The sequence below is a fragment of the Carcharhinus amblyrhynchos genome, chromosome 29 (assembly GCF_965287045.1).
Source record: "Carcharhinus amblyrhynchos chromosome 29, sCarAmb.v2.hapA, whole genome shotgun sequence".
NCBI lineage: Eukaryota > Metazoa > Chordata > Chondrichthyes > Carcharhiniformes > Carcharhinidae > Carcharhinus > Carcharhinus amblyrhynchos.
In genome coordinates, this window is record NC_137352.1 from 1,882,751 (window position 1) to 1,900,527 (window position 17,777).

The window sequence follows — 17,777 nt, forward strand, 5'->3', positions numbered from 1 at the left end:
AGTACTGAGAAAAATCTCCTTAAAAATCCTCCACTGTTCCTCAGCTGTCCTACCAACTAGTCTGCGCTCCCAGTCTACATTAGCCAATTTTGCCCTCATCCTATCGTACTCCCCTCTGTTCAAGCAAAGGACACTGGTTTGGGACCCTACTTTCTCACCCTCCATCTGTAATAGAAATTCAACCATATTGTGATCACTCATCCCAAGAGGATCCCTCACAAGAAGATCTTCAATTCTACCTGTATCATTACACAGGACCAGATCCAAGATAACTCGCTTCCTCGTAGGTTCTGTAACATACTGTTCGAGGAAACTATCCCGACAGCATTCTAAGAACTCTTCCTCAAGTCCACCATGACCGACTTGAGTCAACGAATCAATATGCAGGTTAAAATCCCCCATGATTATTGTCATTCTGTTTTTGCACACATCCATTATTTGCTTATTTATAGCCCGCCCCACCTCAAAGTTATTATTTGGGGGCCTATAAAGTACGCCCCCCAGTGACTTTCTCCCCTTACTTTTCCTTATCTCTACCCACAATGATTCCACATTTTGCTCCATAGAGCCTATATCGTCTCTCACTACTGCCCTGATGTTATTTTTTATTGACAGAGCTACCCGCCTCTTTTTCCTTCCTGTCTATCCTTCCTAAATGTCTGATACCCCTGGATATTCAGTTCCCAGTCCCAGTCACCCTGCAACCACGTTTCTGTAATGGGCACTAGATCATACCCATTTGTACTGATTTGTGCCATCAACTCATTCACTTTGTTTGGAATGCTTTGTGCATTCAGGTAAAGTGTCTTTATGCCAACCTTTATCTGGACCTGATTTGTTGAAACGCTACTAACCCCTCCTGAGCCCTCCACTCCTTTAACTAGTTGAATGTCCTCAACATTAACCTGCACTCATACCCTTTCCTTTACCTTTGATTTTGTAATTCCCCATACCCCTGAACCCTCCCCCCCACTATTTAGTTTAAAGCCCTATTTACAGCCCTAGTTATACGTTCATGTAAAATAGTTATGTAAAGAAATTGCAGAACTTCACTAGCTTAAAAAATACAGTTAAAATTTGTTAAATATTGTATATTCCTTCAGTGAGCCTCACAAAAAGATTTTGAGTCTTTGTATACATTAACTATGTATTCATAACACATAACTATGTACATATAGACAGGGTATATTCCAAGCTGTGAGCTTACGCCATGTTTGCTCCGACTGTTTATCCAGTTCACAACTAACTCTGGTCTCAGGTCATGTGGCTCTTTATGTCACACTGTGGGCAGAACTGTTTTCCAGAACAAAGAAAACTACAGCACAGGAACAGGCCCTTTGGCCCTCCAAGTCTGCAAATCCTTCACCCTTTTGGGACCAAATCCCTCTATTCCCATCCTATTTATGAATTTGTCAAGATGCATCTTAAAAGTCATTATAGTATCCATCTCCACTACCTCCCCCGGCAGTGAGTTCCAGGCATTCATCACCCTCTTTGTAAAAAAACTTGTCTCATACATCTTCTTTAAACCTTGCCCCTCGCACCTTAAACCCATGCCCCCGAGTAATTGACTCTTCCACCCTGGGAAAAAGTTTCTGACTATCCATTCTGTCCATGCCCCTCATAATGTTCTATCAGGTTCCCCCTCAACCTTCATCATTCCAGTGAGAGCAAACCAAGTTTCTCTAACCTCTCCTCATAGCTAATGCCCTCCATACCAGACAGCATCCTGGTAAATCTTTTCTGTACCCTCTCCAAGTCACCATATCTTAGTGGATCTAAAATCATGCCTATGACCTCTCTTTGTGTGGGTTGCATGTTATCCCCACGTCTGTGGATTTCCTCCAGTTTAGGAGTTTTTTCCCAAAGTCCAAAGATGTGTAGGTTAGGTGGATTGCCCATTTTAAATTGCCCCTTAGTGTCCAAAGATATGTAAGTTAGGGGGATTAGGCATAGTAAATGTGTGGTGTTACAAGGATAGGCTCATGGGTAGATCTGGGTGGAATGCACTATCAGAGACTCGATGGGCCTTATGGCCTCATTCTGCAGAGATTCCATGGTGACCAGAAATTGGATTCCTCCAGACTCGTAGAGTTGCGTGTCCATCATTTGTAGCCAGAGGCCTGTCAGTCATTGTTCCTTTTCTGAGAGAACTATAACTCTCCCCTTGGTATCCGTGTCCAACTTAAAGCTAGTGAGGTGACCATTTACTGAGGCGTCCACGTTCCAAAAAGACAATCCAGGATCCCACCCAAGAAGCATGGCTGGAGTGGTACCTCAATCCGACGGATTGTCTTGGGATTTTCCATCCATCTGGTTATCCAAGGTGATTGCAATTGAAACACAGTACTGAGATTTCTGGACATTGCTTTCGCTTGTGAGGTCTTTTGGCTCAACAATGATGACTGGCTCCCCACAAAATGGAATGAAACTATATGGAGCACCTGACATCAACCTGGTTACTGAAAACAATAATGAGGAGCTCAGCCCTGTCAACCCTGCAGGGGTTCCTTCCTAACATCTGAGGGCTTGTGCCAAACTTGGGAGAGCTATCTTACAGCCTTGTCAAGCAACAGCCTGACATAGTCATATTCACAGAATCATAGAACATAGAACACTACAGCACAAACAGGCCCTTCGGTCCACGAGTTGTGCCGATCACATCAACACCTACCAATCTATAGACCTATCTATAACCCCCAATCCCATTAAATCCCATATACTCATCCAGGAGTCTTTTAAAAGACTCCAGCGAGTTCACCTCCACCACCACTGACGGCAGCCGATTCCATTCACTCACCACCCTCTGAGTGAAAAGCTTACCCCTAACATCACTTCTGTACTTGCCTCCCTGCACCTTAAATCTGTGTCCTCTCGTAGCGACCATTTCAACCCGGGTAAATAGCATTATCTTCCAGATAATGCCCCTAAACCACCATCACCATTCCTGGTGTGTGCTGTATCGCTGGTAGGATAGACTCAGCAGAGGTGGTGCCACAGTGGTATAATGGTAGTGGGAAGGAATTGCCGTGGGAGTCCTGAACATTGACTCTGGACCGCGTGAAGTCTCATGGCACCAGGTCAAACATGGGCAAGGAAATGTCCTGCTGATTACTACATACCATCCCCTAAATTGATGAATCATTATTCCTCCATGTTGAAAACCACTTGGAAGAAGCATTGAGGTAGGAAAGGGTGAAGAATATACTTTGAGTGGGGGGGGGGTGCTGAGTTTGTGGCTGGTGCTGAGGAAACCAATAAAAGAGAAAGACATATTTGACCTCATCCTCACCAACATGCCTGTCGCAGTTGCATCTGTCAGTGACTGTATCGGTCAGAGTGTCCATTGAACAGTCCTTGTGAAAACAAAGTCCTGTTTTCACATTGAAGATGTCCTCCATTATGTTATGTGGCATTACAACTGTGCTAAATTCGTTAGACTTTTTCAACAGATCTAGCAACTCAAGACTAGGCATTCATGAGATGTTGTGGGCCACCAGCAGTTGCAGAACTGTTCTCAACTACAACCTGCAAACTCATGGCTTGGTATATTCTCACTGTACTAAGCCAATGGATTAACTATTGTTCAGTAAAGAGAGCAAGACAGCATGCCAGGAACAACACCAGGCAACTAAAAATGATGTGTCGATCTGGTGAAGCTACAACACAGGACTATTTCTGTGCAAAACAACAAAGCAGCAAGTGATAGACGGAGTTAGGTAATCTCACAATCAATGGATAAGATCCAAGCTCAGCAGTCCTGCTACATCCAATGGTGCTGGACAATTTAACAACTCACCAGAGGAGGAAGCCGCAAAATTATCCTCATCCTCAAGATTGGGAGCCCAGCACATCAGTGCAAATGATGCTGAACATCGTGTATTCACCAATGAACATCCCTTCTTCTGACTTTATAATAGGAAGAAGATCATTAAAGAAGCAGCTGAAGAAGATTGAAGCTAAGACACTCCCCAGAGTAATTCATGCAATAATATCCAGGGTCTGAGATGACTGACCTCCAACAACCACAACCATTTCCTTTGTGCTAGGTATGACTCCAACCAGCAGAGGGTTTTTTTCTCTCGGATTCTCATTAGCTCCAGTTTTGTTTGAATACCTTGATGCCATACTCAGTTAAATGCAGTCTTGATCTCATCTTTGGAGTTCAGATTTTTTCTTATGATTGAACCAAGGCCGTGATAAGGTCAGGAGCTGAATGGACCTGGTGGAACCCAAACTGAGCGTCAGTGAGCAGATTATTGCTAAACAAGTGTTGCTTGAAAGCACCACTGATGACCTCATCCAACACTACTGATGATCAAGAGTGGACTGATAGGCCCATAATTGGCTGAGTTGGATTTGTCCTGCTTTTTGTGTACGTGACATATTTGGGCAATTTTCCACGTCACAGCTGCCAGTGTTGAAGCTGTACTGGAACAGCTTAGCTTGGGGTGCAGCAAGTTCTACGTAGAAACTAGAAGCAGAAGTAGGCCATTTGGTGCTTTGCACCTTCCCCACCATTCGTTTTGATCATGGCTGATTATCGAATTCAATATTCTGATCCCTCTCCCCATTTCTCTTGATCCCTTTAGCCCTAAGAACTATATCTAATTTCTTCTTGAAATCAGACAATGTTTTGGCCTCAACTACATTCTGTGATGGTGAATTCCACATATTCGCCACCCTCTGGGTGAAGAAGTTTTACCTCACCTCTGTTATAAAAGATTTACCCCTTATCCTCAAACTATGACTCCTACTTCTGGGAGCACCTGCCATTGAGAACATTCTTTCTGACCCTGTCTAACCCTGTTAGAATTTTATAAGTTTCAATGCGATCCCCTCTCACTCTTCTAAACTCCAGTGAATATCATTTTTGGGTGGTACGGTGGCACAGTGGTTAGCACCGCTGCATCATAACACCAGCGACCCAGATTTGATTCCGGCCTTGGTCACTGTCTGTGTGAAGTTTCCACTTTCGCCTCTTGTCTGCATGGGTTTCCTCCAGGTGCTCCAGTTTCCTCCCACAGTCCAAGGATGTGTGGTTAAGTTGATTGACCATGCTAAAACTGACCCTAGTGTCAGGGGGATTAGCAGGGTAAATGTGCGGGAATAGGGCCTGGGTGGAATTATGGTTAGTACAGAGTTGATGGGCCGAATGGCCTCCTTCTTTACTAGAAAAAAGTTGGTTAAATCTCTCCCATAGTCTCAGAGAGTTTGTGACTGATATAAGAAACTTACATTTATACTGCATCTTTCACAACTTTAGCATGTTTAACTTTAGGACTTTATAGCTAATAAAGTATTTTCTAAGCATGCTGATGATGTACTGTCCTCAATATTGACACTGTTAATGCATTTTGGCATATTATCTTTCTCAGATTGCGACTTGTCGCACTAGGAATGGCTATCCTGCTCCTAACATCACATGGTACAAGGACCGTACCCCACTGCAAGCTATTACCAAGATGGACAACAGTATGTTACCTTCCTTACCACCAAAGTCATTGCTGCTATCTCTGGCATACACTGCCTGAGAACAGTGAAAACACGTTATCTTCACATAATTTGTAACGAATTACTGAGTCCAGCATTAGTCATCATGCATATCAGATGCATGTGTCAGAATGGATGTTTTCTAGCCATTGGTTGCTATGAAGAATATGATTGGAGTCTGATGTGAATTTGATCCTCCCACTGCTCTAGAGTCATTTGGACACTGAAGTAAAATAACCTTTTAAGGAAATTCCTGTAAGGAAGTAATGAGGGTGAAATTCCTCAGGGTCCCCACTGTATAACCACAGAAAAATGATGGAAATCCATTTGTGTTGGGCCACTACTGTTCCAGAGTGTTTTTGACTTGTCTTGAAACTTGTGTTTATCTTTTGCAAGACAATTTTCACAGAGGGTGGGGAAAATATGGGACAGAGACTCTGTACGTTTGCAGTTTTCATTCTGCTGTTTCAGTTAGGACCAGGTGTGTCTTTGAAGACAGATAGAGTACAAAGAGAACACAAGAAGGGGATTTTCATAGTAACTTCATTGCAGTGTGAATGGAAGCTTGCTTGTGACTAATAAATAAACTTTAGAAATAGATGCAGGAATGGGCCACCAGATCCTTCAGGACTGCCCTGCCATTCAGTATGATCGTGGCTTATCTGGGTCCTTTTTGTGCTCTTTCCCCATAGCCTTGTACTCCTTGATCTATCAAATATTTATCCACCTCCACTTTGCATATTCTAATGATCCAGCCTCCACCACCCTTTGGGGCAGAGGATTCCAGAGATTCACTACCTTCAGCGAAAAGAAATTTCTTCGTATCTCAGTTTTAATCGACCTATGTCCTCTTCTCCAAGACTCTCCCACTAATGAAAACACCTGACCATCTATCGTGTCAACCCCCCTCAGGATCTTGTATGTTTGAATTAGGTCACCCCTCACTCTTCTAAACTCTGAAAACAGACCCAAGATACTTAGTCACTCTTGATGGGATAACCCTCTCAACCCAGGAATTAACTTGATGAATTTCTAGTGGACTGCCTCCAGTGTTATTGTACCCTTTTTTAGGTAAGGGGATCCAAACCGTATGCAGTCTTCCAGGTGAAGGAAGAGGGAAGCAGTGAAAAAAGGGAATCTTTTTTAAAAAGCGAATTCCACTCTGACAGATTGGCGCATGTGCAGTGGCCTGCTCAGCCCTATACTGCTGACCTCTCCAGTGGGAATAGGTCCCGGTCCCTGATTTTTGGAGTGATTCACGCTAGGGCAGTCTGATGCACAGTATGGGAGATTACATAAGAAACATAAGAAATAGGAGCAGGAGTAGGCCAACTAGCCCTTCGAGCCTGCCCCGCCATTCAATAAGATCATGGCTGATCTGTCGTGGCTCAGTTCCACATTCCCGCCCTCTCCCCATAACCCTTAATCCCCTCTCTTATCAAAAACCCATCAACCCATGTCTTAAAAATATTCAGCGAGGTAGCCTCCACCACTTCAACGGGCAGAGAATTCCAGAGATTCACCACCCTTTGAGTGAAGAAGTTCCTCCTCAACTCCGTTCTAAACCGCACCCCCCTTTATCTTGAGGCTGTGCCCCCTAGTCCTACTATCCTTTCTGAGCGGGAAGAGTCTCTCCACCTCTATCCTATCCATCCCATTCATCATCTTATACGTCTCAATGAGATCTCCCCTCATTCTTCTAAACTCTAACGAGTACAAGCCTAATTTATTCAGCCTCTCCTCATAGCTCAACCCCCTCAACTCCGGCATCAGCCTAGTAAACCTCCTCTGCACTCCCTCCAAGGCCAAAATATCCTTGCGTAAGTACGGCGCCCAAAACTGCACACAGTACTCCAGCTGCGGCCTCACCAATGCCCTATACAGCCGCAGCAAGACCTCCCTACTTTTATATTCAATGCCCCTCGCGATGAAGGCCAGCATCCCATTCACCTTCCTGACCACCTGCTGCACCTGCAAGCTGGGTTTTTGCAACTCATGCACAAGGACCCCGAGGTCCCTCTGCACTGTCGCCTGCTGCAGTTTTTCTCCACGTAAGTAATAATCTTTCCTACCATTATTCCTACCAAAGTGGACCACCTCGCACTTGCCAACATTAAATTCCATTTGCCATTTCCTGGCCCATTCGCCCAGCCTATCTAGATCCTTCTGTAGACTCTCCCCACCCTCCGCACAATTTGCCTTTCCACCAATTTTGGTGTCATCAGCAAATTTCGACACCCTACACTCGGTTCCCTCCTCCAGATCATCTATATAAATGGTAAATAGCTGAGGCCCCAGCACCGACCCCTGGGGCACCCCACTAGTCACCATCCGCCAATCTGAATAGCACCCATTGACCCCCACTCTCTGCCTCCTATTTGACAACCAGTCCTCTATCCACGCTAACATCCTACCCCCAATTCCATGCCCCCTGACCTTCTGCAATAACATCTTGTGAGGTACCTTGTCAAACGCCTTCTGAAAATCAAGAAAGACCACATCCACCGGCTCTCCTCTATCCACCGCCCTAGACACATCCTCATAGAACTCCAGTAAATTTGTCAGACACAACTTCCCTTTAACGAAACCGTGCTGCGTCTGCTCTATCAAGCAGTTCCCCTCAAGATGCCTCGCTATTTCCTCCTTGATGATGGATTCTAACATTTTACCTACAACAGACGTTAAACTAACCGGCCTATAATTCCCTGCCTTTTGCCTGGCACCCTTCTTAAACAATGGCGTAACATTAGCCGTTTTCCAATCTTCCGGCACTTCCCCGGAATCCAGCGACGTCTGGAAAATAACCACCAAGGCATCCACTATCACCTCCGCCATTTCTTTCAGAACCTTCGGATGCATTCCATCCGGTCCTGGGGACTTGTCCGCAATCAGCCCCTCCAGTCTGTCGAGCACCACCTCTCTAGTAACACTAATGTAATCGAGACCCTCCAGTCCTACCACCTTTCCATCTCTAACATCCGGCAAATTATTCACGTCCTCCTCCGTGAAGACTGAAACAAAAAAGTTGTTCAAGACCTCAGCCATATCCCCATCCCCTACCACTAAGTCCCCCTTCTCATCCTCTAAGGGACCAACGTTCACCCTAGCCAGCCTCCTCCTTTTTATATACTTATAAAAACTCTTGCTATCCTTTTTTATATTAAGCGCTAGCCCAGCTTCATAGTTTCTCCTACCCTTCTTTATCAACTTCTTTGTCAATCTTTGTTGACATTTAAACCTCTCCTAATCCTCATCTCGCCCACTACTCTTAGCTACTCTAAACGCCTCCGCAGATTCATTTTTCAAAAATCCTGCTTAAAAAACCAGTGGGATTTACTCCAGTTTTTACGTGGTTTCGGCACTTAGAATTCTTTTGGGAGAATCTTGGCCTACATCTCTCTCTTAAAACTCTACAGCATGAAGGTCCAATTTACTCAGCCGCTAATCAACAAAATTCTCATTCCAGAAACTGATCTTGTGAACATCTGCTATGTCATAACTCTGTTATATTTGGCAACTTCCAATCCACAAGCATCATTCTAGAATCTCTGGATTTTTTTCACCTCATCGCCAGCACATCCACTATCACTGCAACTACCTGTGATGTAGACCATCAATTCTGTATTGGGTTTTGTTTCTTGTTAGTCCTGAGAGTTTCTCTTGGTATGTAATTTGTGTCTTCTGCTGTCAAAATAGACACAAAATATTTATTCCTTGCTATTTCCTCATTCCCATGATAATTTCTCTTGTCTCTGCCTCTGAGAAACTGACATTTGCTTTAACTACGCTGCTGTTGATATAGTTGTAAAAGCTCAGAATCTGTTTTTTCTACAGTCCTGGCCAGATTTTTCTCATTCTATTTTTTCCCTTTTTATAAATCTTTTGGTTGCCCTTTGCTAATTTCTTAAAATGTCCCAATCTCCAGACTTACTATTATTACTTGCAAAAATATAAGCCTCTTTTAATCGAATACCATCCTTAATTTGCTGAGTAAGCCACACATGAAGCATCAGAGTTTCCATTCAGGTAGGACCAATGATATTGCAAATTAAGTATTTTTCTCCACCCTCTTTTCAAACTGCAACGCAATCAGCAGCAAAAACAAAGACTTGGATTTCCATAATGCTTTCTTCAATCTCAAAATATCCCAAAGTGCTTTACAGTCAGTTAAATACCTTTTAAAATATATTCTCTGTTGTATTGTGGGAAACATGGCAGCCAACTTGCAGACAGCAAGATCTCACAAACAGCAACATGGTAATGTCCAAATAATCTGATTTTACTTGTGTTGATTATGTGATAAATATTAATCAGGGCACCAGAGAGAAGTTCCTTACTCTGACCATTGACATTCTATGACACTACAGTTGCTGAATCCTCCAATATCAACACCCTGGGGTTCCCATTGACCAAACACTGAACTAGACTGCAATATAAATACTGTGACTCCAAGAACAGGTCGGAGGCTAGGATTCTACAGAGAGTAATTCACCTCCAGACTCCACAAAGCTGTCCACTATCTAAAAGACACAAGTCAGGGGTGTAATGGAATACTCTCCAATTACCTGGATGAGCTCCAACAGCACTTGAGGTTCGACAGCATATAGGACAAAGCAGCCCTAGTGTATACCACCTGCAAGATGCATTGCAGCAACACACGAAGGCTCCTTAGATAGCATCTTCCAAACCCATGACCAATATCATCTAAGATAACAAGGGCAACAGATGCATGGGAACACCAGCTGTAAGTTCCTCTTCCAGCCACCCACCATCCTGACTTAGAAATATATCATTGTTCTTTCACTATTGCTGGTCAAAATCCTGGAACTCCCTCCCTTCCAGCCCTGTGGGTGTATCTGCACCACAAGGACTGCAGCAGTTCAAGAAGGCAGCTCACCACCACCTTCTTGAGGACAATTAAAGGTGAGCAATAAATTCTGGCCCCAGCAACAGCACCTGCATCCCTTAAGTGAATAAAAAATTCTAACTGTGGTGTCTGTAGGAGTATTTCAGAGAGCCATATTTTATGCTGGCTTCAAGCAGGAAATTTCTCTTTATTGATACAGCTCAGCAAATACAAGGAACTCATCGGATACAGTAGTTTCTGGTTGAAGATGTATATTATTAACCCAGGCCTGGTTTCCACTATGGGAGGGAGAATAATTTAAATCAGCTAAATTTACTCTATCAAGACAGTCTTTAATTATACCTATTCAGAAATCATCTGTCTACCTACTCCATTCATCTTAATGGGATGGACCAATCATTTTAATATGGATTATTAACTTGGAAAATTGCATCCAACTCTGGCGACATGAGAATTCATTGGTCTGTAGAATCCAGAAGCTCCCACCCACTTGTCTCTTAGCAACCTCTTAGCTACTCTGCCACCCAGTAATATTGTTCAAAGGTAACTTTTTCACTGTCTCTCCATAAAGTTCAAGAGTTGCTGTTCCCATCATCTGCTAAGCATCCCTTATCAGCACTAAATGAATTGTCCCTTTCATTTAGTGTCTCGGAACTATACTGATAAAAACTATGCTCCGTGGTCGTATTGTTCTTAAAGAATGTGGTTAATCTTATTTAGCTTTCAACTCATTATGCCTTGGGACAGTCTGTATTTGGCCAAGATGTATAGAATTCTTTCAAAAATACGTATTTAAAATCTCTACAGTGGTTATATGTTTTTCTATGCATCTGTACCTTTGTGATTCTAGGTATGTCATATCCGTTCTATACTATGTCCATTTCTAAATTAATCTATCCTGATTTTAGTAGTCTTTTAGTACCAGTCTATCCTTTCTTCCTTCAACAGGGTCTTTTATGTCCATTCACCTGAGAGAGCAAATAGTGCCTTGGTTTAATGGTTTCATGTATGCAACATTCCCTCATACCCCATTGGAGTTATCCTCATTTCTTTTGTTCAAGCTCCTGGAACTTTCACAGCCTTCTGATTCAGAAGCAAGAGTGATACCCATGTGACTGGTGACCAGAGACTGGTGCCACTGGGATCTATGCATAACTGCTGAGGTCATATTCCACTATGTCATGTAGTTTTGTAGAAGAGCCTGAGGTTTTAGCTGCTGATCTGGAATCAGTGAGGCAGCCTTTTTCCCAGAATTAAACACATGACTGATTTCTGTGAGATTGAAATTGGAAAGGGCACCTTCCCAAAAACATAACTAATTACAGCCTCCTGCTTTCTTTCTGATTTAGAGATGTACGTGACTTCTCAGGCCACGCAGGAACCCAGTGGCCTTTATACCATTGTCAGTACACTTCATTATGCTCCCGAGAAAAAGGACAAAGATTCTAAGTTTTATTGTGAGGTGAGCTACAGAATGCCGTCAGGAGTGGACAAAATGAAAGAGTCTCAGAAGATCAACGTCTCAATAAATTGTGAGTATTCATCAGCATTACAGAACAGATTTAAATGAGGAATCAATACATTATCACATAGATCTGTCTGACAAGACTACATTGCAAGTACAAGTCTCCTGATTGAGAGGCTAAAACTTCCATACTACTTTCAGAAGTACAACTTCCACTGTGAATTGAATGCATCTGATCCAGAGGCTTCGATTCCCATGCGATAAATACAGTTGCAGGTACAACCTGAAATCTGAAAAAATTGACCAGACGCTGATCTAGAAAATCTAATTATCATAGTATTTGCGAAAATATGTAGAGGAAGCAAATTGATGGTTCAGTGTGCTGTGTAACAGGTAGACTTGTACCTTTTCTGCATTATGAGGTCTCTGCCCTTCATTCTCCATGGCAGAAAGGATTGAGTTTGGGACCCCATGATAGTAAGGAGTTGCACGTGTCACCCACATCCCACAGCTCTTGTGCTGCTGAAACTTCACACCATTTGAGTATGACTTTAAACAGTGCCTGGCGGTTTGGTGGGAAGAAGGAAATTTTAAATATCCTTCTAAAAATCTAATATTATTTGGCTTTGTGTTTAACATTTAACTGCAAAGTATTGTTTAACTTCTACAATCCATCCATGGGGAGCAGAAGCTATTCCACTGGCAACGGTTGAAAGAAGCATTCGGGAAACTATCCTGAACTGGTCTTGCTGTACCTGGGCTTGGCTAGTTCCTCTGTTCAGAGCTTAGTTTCAGCCATTCTCTGTGCAATGAGCATGGAGTGGAACTTCAATCAGTGTGGGAATTTGGTGAGAAGAGAGGAGGATGGTACTTCTTTGCTTTTGTAAATTTATCACCCAGTAGGAATTGGTTTCTGCTCCACTATGGGAGGAGGTGAGATGTTGAGGAATTCTTGGTGAATATCTGGCAAGTGGTCAAGGCCTATCTTCCGAAATTTTAAAATAGTATTGGTATTTGTGATCAGGTTAATGAATATCTCAAAGAAAATAAATAATTAAGTAATTAATTAAAGCTCATAAGTATGGTAGGAAGTGATCTGTCAAGGTTGCAGTGTGTGGGAACTCCTAGATGCCAGTCTTATCCAGAACAAACACATTTGCAGTAAGCATCTGCAGCTTGAAGAGCTTTGGCTCAGAGTCATTGAGCTGCAGATACTGTGACACATCAGGGAGGATGAGAGTTACCTGGATGCTTAGTTTCAGGAGGCAGTCACATCCCTGAGGATAAAATTTTCTGGTTTGGAAAGTGGTCAGAGACAGGAAGTTGTGACTGTAACTGAGGTAGGTAAGGGGACCTACAGGGCAGAAATGTGCGTCTAAGATGAGTATTTTAAATCTAAATACGGCTAACTGTGAGAGCATGAAAGTAGAGCTAGCTAAAGTGAACTGACAAATGTGCCTAAAGTTTAAGTTTTAAAGTTTAATTATTAGCGTCACAAGTAGGTTTGCATTAACACTGCAATGAAGTTACTGTGAAAATCCCCTAGTTGTCACACTCCAGCGCCTGTTCGGTTACACTGAGGGAGCGTTTAGCATGGCCAATGCATCCTAACCACCAGAAGGACATGGAAGCTTTGGAAAGAGTGCAAAGAAGGTTCACCAGGGATGTTGCCTGTTCTCAAGGGTGTTGACTGTGAGGAGGGATTGAATAAACTAGAATTGTTTTCACTGGTACGATGGACGCTGAGGAGAGACCTGATAGAAATCTACAAAATTATGAGAGACATAGACAGGATGGATAGTCAGAGGCTTTTTCCCAGGGTAGGAGTGTCAATTACAAGAGGGCATAGTTTCAAGGTGAGAGAGGAAAAGTTTAAGGGAGATGTGTGGAGGAAGTTTTTCAGAGAATGGTGGGTGCCTGGACCACGCTGCCAGAGGAGGTGGTAGAAGCGTGCACAAGAGCAACATTTAAGAGGCATTTGAATGTGTGTAAGGGAATAGGTAAGATAAAAGCAGTAAAGTTGTTTCCACTGGCAGATGAAACTAGAACTAGGGGGCATACCTCAAAATAAGGGGAAGCAAATTTAGCACTGAGTTGAGGAGGAACTTCTTCACACAAAGGGTTGTGAATCTGTTGAATTCCCTGCCCAGTGAAGCAGTTGAAGCTACCACATTAAATGTTTTTAAGGCAAGGATAGATACATTGTTGAACAGTAAAGAAATTAAGGGTTATGGTGAGTGGGCAGGTGAGTTCACAAAAATATCAGCCATGATCTTATTGAATGGCAGAGCAGGCTCGAGAGGCCAGCTGACCTACCTCTGCTCCTCGTTCTTATGTACATGAATAGAGAGGCAATAGAGGGATAAGGGCAGAAGGTTTTTTTGCCATTTAGCTAGGGCATCATGATCAGCACCAGCTTGGAGGGCCAAAGAGCCTGTTCCTGTGCTGTACTTTTCTTTGTACTTTGTCTTTTGGACTATGGGAGGAAACGGGAGCCCCTGGAGGAAACCATGTTGACATGGTGAGAACGTGCAAACTCCACACAGATAGTAGCCCAAGCCATGAATCGAACCCGGGTCCCTGGCGCTAACCACTATGCCACCATGCTGCCCCAATGATAGATCAACAGATGTTCAATGGCAAACATTTCAAGGGGTATTTCAGAATATACAGAATGGCCACATTCCAATGAGAAAGAAAAATTCCAAGGAAAGGGCCCATCGTCTGTGCTTAACTATGAAAGTTGAAGACAGTGTTCAACTTAAGGAAAAAGCCAAGCTTTGCACGAAGGCGAGTACATAAGAACATAAGAAATAGGAACAGGTGTAGGCCATCTAGCCCTTCGAGCCTGCCCCGCCATTCAGTAAGATCATGGCTGATGTGAAGTGGATCAGTTCCACTTTCCTGCCCTCTCCCCATAACCCTTAATTCCCTTGTCTGTCAAAAACCTATCTACCCGTGACTTAAATATATTTAGCGAGGTAGCCTCTACCACTTCAACGGGCAGAGAATTCCAGAGATTCACCACCCTTTGACTGAAGAAGTTCCTCCTCAACTCCGTTCTAAACCCACCCCCCCCCTTTTTTTCTTGAGGCTGTGCCCTCTAGTCCTGGCAGGTTGGCAGGTTGTGACAGAAGATTGGAAAAAATATAAAGAACATCATAGAATGACAAAAGGATTGATAAGGAGGGAAAAATTAGAGTAGGAGAAAAAGATAGCCTGTAATGTAAAGGTGGGCTTAAGAGATTGCAGAGATAATTCAATAAGAAAAGAGTTGGATCTGTGGGCTGACCAATCCCCTTGTCCAGAAAGACTTGATTTCACCCTAAGGTGCGAAATAAGTGGCTAGTGAGATGCACTGGTTTTAATTTTCCAAAGTTTCTTTGTTTTGGAGAAGGTTCCATTAGATTGGAAGATAGTAAATTTAACTCCTTTATTCAAAAGGGTAGGGAGACAGTAAGGAGGAAACTCTAGGCTAGTCAGCCTAACATCTGTCATAGGGAAAGGAAGCCATGTTAAGAAGCCATTATTACAGATGCTATAGCAAGACACTTGGAAAGTTCCAAGGAAATCAGTCAGAGTTGACATGGTCTTTTGAAAGGGAATTCATGTTTAGCTAATTTATTTCAGTTCTTTGAAGGAGTCACATGTGCTGTAGATAAAGGGCAACTGGTAGATATACTATACTTAGCTCTCCAAACAGCATTTGATAGGGTGCCACATCAAAGATTCGTGTTGTAGGGGGTAACATATTGGCATGTATTGAAGATTGGCTAACCAGTGGAAATGAAGTTGACATAAATGGCTCTTTTCCTAGTTGGCAAGATGTGATGAGTGGTGTGCCACAGGGATCAGTGCTGGGGCCTCAACTTTTTATAGTTTACATAAATGATTTGGATGAAGGGACTGAAGGTATGGTTGCTAAATTGGCTGACAATACAAATATAGACAAGAAAGTAAATTGTGGAGAGAATATGAGGAGACAACAAAAGAACATAGGTTAAATGAGTGGCAAAAACTGGCAAAATGTGGGCAAAAGTGAAATTGTCCATTTTGGTAGGAAGAATAAAAAGGGATTATGTAAATGGTGCAGGATTGCAGAGCTCTGAGCTGCAGAGGGATCTGGGTGTCCTAGTGCATGAAGTACTAAAGGCTAGTATACAGATATGGCAAGCAATTAGGAAAGCTAATAGATCATTATTGGTTATTGTGAGGGGATTAATTACAAAACTGGGTGACTTACAGAGGAGATGTCAGGGGTAAGTTTTTCACTCAGAGAGTGGTGAGTGAGTGGAATCGGCTGCCTTTGGTGGTGGTAGAGGCGAACTCACTGGGGTCTTTTAAGAGACTTCTGGATGAGTACATGGGATTTAATGGGGTTGAGAGTTATAGATAGGCCTGGTAGGTATGGATATGAACGGCACAACTTGTGGGCCGAAGGGCCTGTTTGTGCTGTAGTGTTCTATGTTCTATGCTTGAATTGTACAGGGCAATGGTGAGACCACATCTGGCTTATTGTGTACAGTATTGGCCTCCTTATTTAAGAAAAGATGTAAATGCTTTAGAAGCAATTGGGAAACGGTTTACTGGATTAATACCAGGGATGAATGTGCAGTCTTATGAGGAAAGGTTGGAGAGATGGTTTGTATCCATTGAGGTTTAGAAGAGTGAGGTGACTTGATGGATCCTTTAAGACCCTGAGGGCTTTTGACAGGGTGGATGCGGAGAGGATATTTCCTCTTGGGGGGAAATCAAAAATTAGGGATCACTGTTTGAAAATAAAGAGTCGCTGATTTAATTTGGAGATGAGGAGAATTTCTTTCTTTCATAGTTGTGTTTTTGAGGAACTCTTCCTCAAAAGGCAGTGGAAGCAGAATCTTTCAATATTCTTAAGGCAGATCTAGATAGATTTTAATTAACAAGGATAGGTTTCGGGTAGGCAGGAATGTGGGGTTGAAGTTACAATCAGATCAACCATGATTTTATCGAATGGAGGAGCAGTCTCCAAGGGCCGAGTGGCCATTCTTACTCCCAGTCCTCATGTTTGTTATGTTCACCACAAGGCATGCTATTTATCCATTTCTGAAAAAGAGAGATATGACAGATTTTCCAGCGATAAGTTGTGCCATGGTTCGGAGATTTTAATGATTGTAACATTTTATAAACTGCCCATCTCAAGATTTCTGAGTTACAGCATCCCCAAGCTGTACTATTATTCTGCTATTAAGGAGGCAGGTGCTCTGGTTCTGATGTGATTTTGTTTAGTGCTGATTTCAACATTTAACGCCCACCCCCCCCAACCTTTGTGGTAGTAAATAGTTTATGATAATACAAAAGCAAAACACTGCAGATGTGAGCCATCTGAAATAATAACAGAAAATGCTGGAAACATTCAAGTTGCATTTGTAGGTAAAGGAACAGTTGTGGCGAAGAACTTTGTGCTCTCCCTGGTGACAAACTTGACAGGTGGGAAGGCCATCTAATTCAATGGGATGATGGCATACCAGAACCCTGCCTCTGCTAGAGTTAAATTCTGGGTGGGAGGGCCGATGATCAACCTTCCCACCCTGCTGCCTGTTGAAGCCCTTATGTGGTCATTAATTGGTCATTTAAGGGCCTGATTCTGCTGCCACTGGTACTTCTCCAGAGCAAAGCGGGCCTGTTGGCATACAGTGGGCATGACAGGTAAAAACATATAGCCACTTTGTCACCTCCACAACCAATAGTACTTGGCTGTGATTGGATCGCTCCGTGATCCTGATCCTGGAACTCCATTAGCTGTTTTTAACTGCAGCAGCCGGTGCCTCCCCTGTGACCTTCTGGAAAAGAAGCTGTGAGGGTCTCCTTCCTTCCTTAAATAGTAATATAGTGAGGTTACATTTTGCTGCCTTCAAATCTCTGGGAAGCTGAATATAGGCGGCAGTTCATAAGCAATGCATCGAATATCTCTGC

The 17,777-nt window shown here is 43.0% G+C and overlaps 1 protein-coding gene across 1 annotated transcript in view; it reads left to right on the forward strand.

Moving 5' to 3' along the window:
• The window catches only part of mcamb (melanoma cell adhesion molecule b), a 244,314-nt gene that overhangs the window by 161,103 nt on the left and 65,434 nt on the right, over positions 1–17,777 (forward strand). The window contains exons 5-6 of the mRNA XM_080214585.1: positions 5,379–5,475; positions 11,710–11,892. Of these exons, the coding sequence (XP_080070711.1) occupies positions 5,379–5,475; positions 11,710–11,892 (280 nt within the window). The remainder of the gene's footprint in view (positions 1–5,378; positions 5,476–11,709; positions 11,893–17,777) is intronic.